Source organism: Pteropus vampyrus, unplaced genomic scaffold, assembly GCF_000151845.1.
Source record: "Pteropus vampyrus isolate Shadow unplaced genomic scaffold, Pvam_2.0 Scaffold452, whole genome shotgun sequence".
NCBI lineage: Eukaryota > Metazoa > Chordata > Mammalia > Chiroptera > Pteropodidae > Pteropus > Pteropus vampyrus.
In genome coordinates, this window is record NW_011889233.1 from 116,370 (window position 1) to 125,138 (window position 8,769).

Genomic DNA, 8,769 nt, shown 5'->3' on the forward strand with positions numbered 1-8,769 from the left:
GCCGCAGCTGCTGCGCCCGCGCGCTCCCGGGGACATTCTAACCGCCGCCGGGGCCCGCCGCCTCTCTCCCCGTTATAATACCGGCGGCCCGGGAGCGGGGCGCAGCGTGCGCAGCGCAGTCATGGGGACACTGCTGGCCTTCGTGGTCGGCGCGGCGCTGGGTGAGTGCGCTGGGGGCGCGCGACAGGGGCCACAGCGGGGCACTGCCGAGCGGCGGGTTTGCGCTCGGGACCTCGGAGAGTGGGGCGGGGGCTGCCCACGCCCATCCCCCAGCCCTGTTGAGTCCTTTAAGAAGTTGTGCGCGCGGGACTGAGGGGAGGCGGTGGAGGTGCGGGTGGGCCAGAGGCGGCGGGGACCTGGCTGGCACAGCTTCGTGGCTGCGGGCGCTCAGCCGGGGGCGAGGAAATGCGGAGTCAGCTGCTCTCGGAGCCCCGCGGGCTGCAATGTGACACCCACAGCCGTAGCTGGGAGGGGGGGCGGGGGGGCGGGGAGGGGGGAGGTACGGCGGCGCCCGCAGACTGGGACGAGACAGAGACGGAGGGACAGGGAGAGATGGTGACTGGTAGGGAGAGACGCAGAAGAACCCGGAGTACTCCTGAGTGCTCCGCTGGGAGACTGTGGAGATGGAGTGAAGGTGGCGACAGATGGGAGAGATGCCGAGTTTGCCAGAGAGAGAGACTGAGGAGAGTTCATCTGAGCTGCGGAGAGAGAAAAACTTGAGAGACGCAGAAAGAGATAGAGACACTGGTAGACACAGGGAGAAATGGAGTTTAAAAAAGGGGCAGGGAAAGGTGGAGAGAGACGGGGAGAGGGTGTCTGAGCCTGAAAAGAGGACAAAAGGTGGTGAGACCTTCGGAGAGACTCCAAGGAGGTGTAAAGAGGGGGGGAGAGAGGCAGAGATGCTCAGGGAGGCATCGGAGAGAGACAGCAGAGGAGGAGGACGGAAGCGAGCACCCAGAGTTGGAGCTGGAGTTGGACAGACACAGCATTGGATAGTGAGCTCTGGGGAGCAGGAAGGAGGTGGCAGGTAAAAATATGAAGGAGAGACCAAAGGGGACTGGACTCCGGTGGAGGTGCAAAGGCCCTGAGGCGGGAAAGAGCTTGGTGAGTTTTGAGAAGCTGATAGAAGATGGGAGTCTGGGGGGCAGAGGCAGAAGTCAGAGATGGGGTGGATGACAGAATTTCGTGGGAATGGAGAGCAGGGATGGAGAGTGGTTCTGCCCCTGTTCCAGTGCCCACTTTCCCCTCTGAGGCCTTGCTTTCCCCCAGCCATGTCTCTGGGGCTGGCTGGTTTTGCAGAGCAATAATGGTGAAAATGACTGCCGCTTCTAATGCAGCTGGAACTCTAGATCCACAACTTATATGCTGCAGTACCTCCGACAAGGGGCCTTCTGAAGAAGGGATACTTGGGTAGCACAGACTTGGAGTTACTGACCACAGTGACAGCCCCATTGGTTGCGGGACTTCTGTGTGCTAGCCCCCTGCTGGGGCCTTACGTAACTTACGAAGTTTGCTCTGCAACCTCCAGAAGCAAAGATGATCACTTCCCTCACCATTCACAGTGGGAAACTAAAGCTCAGAGAAGATGAGTTTCTTGCCCAGGGCACGCAGCAAGTGGCAGGGCTGGCTTGGGTCCGGTTCTGTCCATTTGTCATCATTATTGAGGGGAAACAGATTGAAGGCCGACAACCAGTGAGCCTGGCGTGGCCTAGGGTGATGGGTGCCCCTGCTGTCGCTGCAGTGTCCTCAGCCTGGGCGGGCTGCGTGGAAGTGGACTCGGAGACCGAGGCCGTGTATGGCATGACCTTCAAAATTCTGTGCATCTCCTGCAAGCGCCGCAGCGAGACCACCGCCGAGACCTTCACAGAGTGGACCTTCCGTCAGAAGGGCACCGAGGAGTTCGTGAAGGTGTGTGGACACCCAGCCTGGCTGTGGGAGGGTGGGCATCAGTGTCCAAGTGGGGAGCAGGATCCGAGGGTTGTTTGTTTTTAATAATGTGCTATTATTGATGACCTGGATTCAAATTCCAGCTCTATCACTGTCCAGCTGCTGAGCTTGGGCAAGTCACTGAGCCTGTTTGAGTCTCAGTTTTCTCCTGTATAGAGGTGGGATGGTGATGGTCTCTAGCTCATAAGTCTGTGAGTCTTGATCGAGTTGATGCATCTGCCAATGGCTTTGGAATTATTTAGTACTGGCAAAAATGTCTCTGATGGTTGTTATGGAGGAGGAGCAGAACTTTTTGGACCTTCTTTATACTATGTGTATTTTTAATTATATCTGAAGAGGCATCCTATACTTTTAGGGCCTGCTGGAGAATTGGGGTCCACAGCAGCTGAGTCAAGCTGTCTCTGTGCCTGAATAAGGAGTACGTCCAGTGGCTGGGGCAGAATTGTAGAGAATGAAGGCCAGGAAGGCTGAATGGGGGCTTAGGGGATGATGAGGAATGTGTGTGACTGTGTGTGTTTCAGGACTATGAGTCCATGTCTGTGTCCATCTGTCATTCTGTGTGTTAGGGCCAGGGACAGAATAGAGGTCTAGGTGGAGGACATGGGCCCAGGCAGTGACCCCTCCCACTGGTTGCCCCCAGATCTTGCGCTATGAGAACGAGGTGCTACAGCTGGAGGAGGATGAGCGCTTTGAGGGCCGTGTGGTATGGAATGGCAGCCGGGGCACCAAGGACCTGCAGGACCTGTCTATCTTCATCACCAATGTCACCTACAACCATTCGGGCGACTACGAGTGCCACGTGTACCGCCTGCTCTTTTTCGAGAACTATGAGCACAACACCAGCGTTGTCAAAAAGATCCACCTTGAGGTAGTGGACAAAGGTGAGTAAGGCCCGGCCTGCCCCCTCATCCTTGTTGCCCACTGGCAGACAGATGGAGGGACAGATGGCAGGTAGCGGACAGGCTCTAGCTCCACTCCGGGGCCAGCCAACTGCCCACGGCAGGCAGCAGAATGAGCAGCGCTTCTTTCCCCAACTCCCGCTCTGGCCTTAATTTCCTTTCAACCCACGGAGTGAGAGCAGGCCTCTGCCACGGAAGTTCTGGGTATAAAACCTCTGCTACCTGTGCTGTGTGACCTCTGGCAGGTGCCGTCCTGTCTCTGAGGCGAAGGGTCGTCCTGTAGGAGGCAGGATAAGAGTGTCTACCTGTCAGGGTGTGGTTTGAACCATTCCTGTGTTCCAGGGAGGTTGTGAGGATTGAGTGATATGTTGCGTGTCAACTGCTGGTGTGCCTGGCTCACAGCAAGGCCTCAGTACGTGGGGGCGACAGTGGCGGTTCTGCTTGTCAAGTAGCCTGAGCCCCGCCTCCCTCTGTCACAGTCGGGGAAGAGATATGAGTGTGTCACCTAGAGCAGTGCTCCTCAACTTCTACTGTGCACACGGCCCTTCGGGCGTCTTGCTAATGCGCAGATCCTGGGTCAGCAGATCTCGGTGGCCCAGAGTTCACTTCTGACAAGCTCTCAAGCGAGACCAATGCTGCAGGTCTGGGACCATGCTGAGCAGTAGGATCTAAGGTGTTTTTGAACTGTTTCCTCATTTTGGCTTCGGCTTCCTTGAACCCCTCCTCTGAACCACCTTCCGATGGGAGTAAATTGGAATTTTCCAGGGTCCTATGGCCCACTGGCTTAGATAGTCAGGGAGCTATCCCAGACCTTGGGCCACCAAAGAGCTGTGGCAGGGACATCCCTCAGGGCCCACAGCACACACACACCATCATGGGCAATGTGCATTGTCCTTTCTTTTCTTGAGACAGGCCTCGGTGCCTTATGTGGAGTCCCTTGGTGAGCCCTCTACCCACCCTCTGGGGTGTCGCTCTTACTGCCCCGTTTTATAGATGGAGAAGCCCAGGATAAGGGCAATAAGATTACATGGCCACAGTCAATGAGCTGCAACCTGAATTGGAAGGCAACCAAGCCTGTGTGACTGCTGTTTCTGTTCTTGGCATGATTCACCATCCTCCGCTGGCAGCCAGAGCCCATGGATTTCTTTTGATAATTAGCATTTTTACGTTTGTTATCAAAGTGATCTAGCAGAATTCAATGCAGATGTCTCTGAGTGACTCTGGTATAGGACACGATGCTGGGTGGGTGACCCACACATATAGAGGTGGGAGCCCCGCCCACGTGAGTCGGGGGAAAGTGGAGTGGCCATGACAAAGATGCCCGCAAATGCTGTGGCTTAATAAAATTTGTGTCAATTCTGTGTCCCGAATCAGTGCTGAGTTGAGGGGTCGCGAGTGCTGAGATGAGGGGTCAGGAGGGCAGGGAGGCTCTGTGAGCCCATCAGGCACCCAGGTTCTTTCCACCTTCTGGTCTGGCCTGGCTCAGGCTGTGGCTCTCATCTGTGTGGTGGAGGCTGGGGCTCAGGCATGCCTGTGACCCAGTAGGGCCTCTCTCTTTTTAACATTATCTACCATACTGTATTACCTCCCAGAGCCTGTGTTCTGAGCAACATATCATAATATAGAGCTCCTTATGCCGTCTTCCCAGAGCCTGAGGTGTTGGCATTATCCACCATACTCTAGTGTTTTTTATCTACCACATTATTTTTAACATTGCCCACTATACTACAGTATTTTATATTACACTGTGTACTATACTATTTTAACATTACCAAACATACAACAGTATTTTTATCATAATTCATCATACTAGAGTATTTTTAACATTATCCACCATACTATCATATTTTTACCATGCTAAAGTATTTAAAAAATATTATCAATCGCATTGTAGTATTTTAAAATGTTACTTGTTATACTATAGTATATTCGTCACCCACTATACTATAGTATTTTTAACATGACTCATCACACTATAGTATTTCTTTCATTACTCACGATATTATTATAGTATTAGCATTGTTGGCCAGGCCATATTCTTTATTATAGTCCACTGTCTTACTGCATTTTCAACATTACCCACCAGCCTCTATTGCCTCCTCGTAGTAACTGCTAAGAAAGGAACTGAATCATTTCCAAAGCGGGGGAGGAGCAGTACGTGTTGGTGATGAGAACGTCACTGGCCTGGCCGAGGTGCAGAGGGTAGTAGGAAGCACCTGAGGTCTCCTACCAGGAGTGGGGCTGGCAGATGGGGACAAGGCGGCTAATTCTATTTTGGATATGTTGGCCGAGTATAAATGAATCGGGAGGCTTTGGCTAGAAATAAATGATCAAGATTTATTTAAAGGTCTTAGGGTTTGCAAACCGAAACACAACTAGGCAATATACCCAGAGTGTTTCAAAGAAGAGAGAAAAGCTAAGAGTTTTTGCGGTGAAAAATACATTCTTGAGAAGAATCAGTCCTGCATTCTTAGCCTCTGCATTAATCCGAGATGATAATCTTCCAGGTGTCCAGTGGTCTAGATAATGGATGTTAGTTGGTCTGGACACATGAACATTCTTTCCTAAGTCCTTAAGAGGTAATCAGAGTTATCCATAAGATTACATATATATGTATACATGGTCATAACTGGAGAGTTCAAAAGTTTGATTTCCCAGGCAAGTTAAAGCGAGGATAGGATCACATCCTCTGCCTCGGCCTCCTTGATTTCAGTAATTTAGCATCTTGACCACAGTGACTCCATTTTATTTCTTCACCCTTTTCCTCAGATGTACCCAGTTTGAGTGAAGAAAGTCTTGAGGTGAAGCAGTGTCTGAGGCTGGTGAGAAGTCTGGCCTGATGAGGTATAGGCTGGGGCTTTAGACCTAGGGGCCGACTGTGTGAGGAGGCAGGGAAAGCTCTTGGAAGATTTGGGGTTTTGAAGAAATCAAAAGTCTCCCAGAGAAGGTGCCTCTGACTCTCTCTGTGACCCCTCTGCCTCAGTTCCTCATCTGTCACATGAGAGAATGACAGTCTCACCTCCTGTGGTGTCCGTGTGGGTTGATGGAGACAGTGCTCACTGTATGGCAGCTATTACCAAGTCCTTATGGTTGTGGAAGCTTTACAGAGCAGATCAGAGCTCGGACCCTGCAGTCAGTTACAGTTGGGGATGAATCCCTGAATCCAATTCTGGCTGTGAATCTTTGCCCAGTACCTTCCCCTCTCAGGGCTTCAGTATCCTTGTCTGGAGATAGGCTACAGAGCCATGTCCATCACTGTCCTAATCCGACTGGAAAAGCAGGAGACACCAGATTACCTAAATCCAATTGGGCATTGAGTTCCAGGAGCAGGGTTGAGAATTCCGATGATGTGAGCTTTCTCCAGCATATATCCATCTCATTGTGCTTCCTGAAGTCAGCTGATGTGGGAAGCCAGTACTCTATCTTTGGGTTGTTTTGAAAAGTCAGGGAGATGGTTCAATAAAAAACTCAGCACAGAGCCTGGCTGAGAGCACGTGTTCACTGCATAAGATGCGTTCATGAGATCTTCCGAGTGAGCAAATGAACGAACGAATGAATGAATGAATAAGGTATGGAACCCTGTCCCTAGCTCCTCCTGTAGGGAAATATGGGAGAACCATCCAGCCCTGCACCCTCTCTCACTCTGGCCCAGAAAGCATTGGCACCACCTGCATGAGTGAGCGGCAGACAGCGCCCACTGACGGGGCGGAAGCCCACGTGGGGACTGGGGAAGATGAGATCCTGGCCAGGCAGAAGAAGGGGCTGGGCATGCAGAGTGCGCACCTGTGAAATCTGGCCCAGGATGCCACAGTGGCCTTCGACTCCGGTCCCCCGGCTAAGTGCGCTCCTGTTACAGTTTAAATTTAGGCTCAATGAAAGGAAGCTGGCGGAGCAAGAGCCAGTGCTGCGGAAGGATAGAGGGTTTCCGGCAAACAGCCTCCAGTGGCCAGCACTTGTGCATCCAAGCATGTGAGGGATGTTAATTGGCCTTTCCTCTTCCTAGCAATCCTGTGAGAAGGCATGGGTATTATCATCCCCATTTGACAGAGGGGGAATCAAGGCCCAGAGAGGTCAAGCCACTTGCCCAAGCTGGCACTGCAAGCTCGGGGCACACTCAGGCTGTCATGCGTCCTGAGCCTGGCCTCGGCTGCCGCTTAACCCTGCCTGGCCCCTGCAGCCAACAGAGACATGGCGTCCATCGTGTCTGAGATCATGATGTACGTGCTCATCGTGGTGTTGACCATATGGCTCGTGGCCGAGATGATTTACTGCTACAAGAAGATCGCCGCTGCCACAGAGGCTGCCGCACAAGAAAATGCGTGAGTGGGGTTGGTGAGAAGCGGGGAAGCACCCAGGACACCCAGGACTTTCCAGAGGGGAGCAGGAGCTGAGTGCGGGGAGGGGGCAAGGGAGCAACCCAGTACCACCTTCCAGTCGTCCCTGGAGTGGGGCATTCATTGTCAGAGATGGGACGAGGCCGCAGTCAGTCCCGGCCCCCACTTCTCTCAGCACCCAGGGTTCAGGCCCAGCACCCTGTCCCCCAAGGATACGAGAGTCAAGGCCCCAGCCCCTTTCTTTTCCAGAACCCAGAAGTCTGAGCCCCCAGTCCTCACCTGCTTCAGGCTCAGGACTCAGGCCCCCAGCCTGGACTTCTCTAGGAGTGTCTCTAGGAGTCTAGCCCACAGCCCCCTCTTTTCTCTAACTCATGAGCCCTGTGTCCCTGGGGCAGAGACCACAACCTTTCTCAGTCTCCTGGGTGTGGGCCAGACTTATGATGGGGTCACTGTCCACCTGGCTTTTGCCCCTACAGCTCGGAATACCTGGCCATCACCTCAGAAAGCAAAGAAAATTGTACGGGTGTCCAGGTGGCCGAATAGCCTCGGTAAGGTGGGTGGGCGGGCGGGGGCTGGTGGGCCTGGAAGAGTGTCAGCTCACTAAGTCCTTGATCCCCTGTCTCTCCTTCACCTTTAGGCTCTGGGCTCCGCCTCAAGGAAGAGCCAGCCCTAATGGGGAGCATCCAGGCACAGCCTGCCCCCAGTGGGGGTTGGCCATTCCTGGGCCCCCGCAGCCTCAGAGTCCTGCCAGCGGAGCCGCCAGGGTGGGAGAGGGCAGGGGGCTTGGCTCGCACTCCTAATCCAGCCTTCTTTCTCCTGCCCTATTGCCCACCCTTGCTATGCATGATGGGTAAAGCAATACTGCCGCTGCCCCTACCCCTGCTTCTGCTGCCTGTTTGGGAGGGGGTGCGGGGAGGTAGGGCAGCGGCTCCGCACCCCTCCTTCTTGCTGATTTGCACACACTGGCCGCTTCAGACACGCACTATTGGGGCCCAGCCTTTCCCTGCCCAGCAGGGGTTGTGATAGGCCGGAACAGTTTGGGGCAGGGGGTTCTGGGGCCCACTCCAACCCTCAGCGACATTTCCCCTCCTGCTTCCTCTGGCTGGACCTGGGGTCCCCTCTCCTGTGATGCACTCTTGCCCGGCCCAACCCCACCCTCTCTCACCAGCCTTGGATTGTGGCCACTTAGAAAGGGGCCCATTCAGCCTCGTCTCTCTCTTTACATGAGTAGTTTTGTTCATGAAATAAAGATTCTTGGACTTGATTCATATTCTCTCTTGTGAGCCCAGTCACCCTCTACACCCGGCCCCAAATCCAAGAGCCTCAGTTTTCCTGGGGACCAGCCCTCACAGGCAGGCAGTGGGGCCTCTGTGCACGCATTCAGGATAAGGATGGGTAAGGAATGGATAGGGCCAGCGTCTCAGGCTCAGTGCCTGCCTGAGGACCTAGCAGGCGCAGCCACTTAGTACTTGATTAATGTGGGATTGGGAGGGGGGTCATTAGCTCAGCTGGGACCATGAGTGGGAGGGAGGCCAGGAGGGAGCCAAGGAGGCAGCCTGGGAAGGGGGCTGTGTCTGTGGAGAAATAAG

General features: G+C 53.9%; 1 protein-coding gene across 2 annotated transcripts; it reads left to right on the plus strand.

The window, feature by feature from the left end:
* Nucleotides 1-6: 6 nt before the first annotated feature.
* Nucleotides 7-8,444, plus strand: SCN1B (sodium voltage-gated channel beta subunit 1). Of its 2 annotated transcripts, XM_011381741.1 has the most exons (6): nt 7-161; nt 1,742-1,908; nt 2,588-2,828; nt 7,024-7,165; nt 7,657-7,728; nt 7,818-8,444. In XM_011381741.1, exons 1-5 carry the CDS (start codon nt 122-124, stop codon nt 7,721-7,723), a joined length of 657 nt encoding a protein of 218 aa, XP_011380043.1. In that variant the 5' UTR covers nt 7-121; the 3' UTR covers nt 7,724-7,728; nt 7,818-8,444. The 2 variants fall into 2 exon arrangements, with proteins under 2 accessions (XP_011380043.1, XP_023379989.1); XM_023524221.1 differs by lacking the exons at nt 7,024-7,165; nt 7,657-7,728; nt 7,818-8,444 and adding an exon at nt 3,840-4,207.
* Nucleotides 8,445-8,769: the final 325 nt, after the last annotated feature.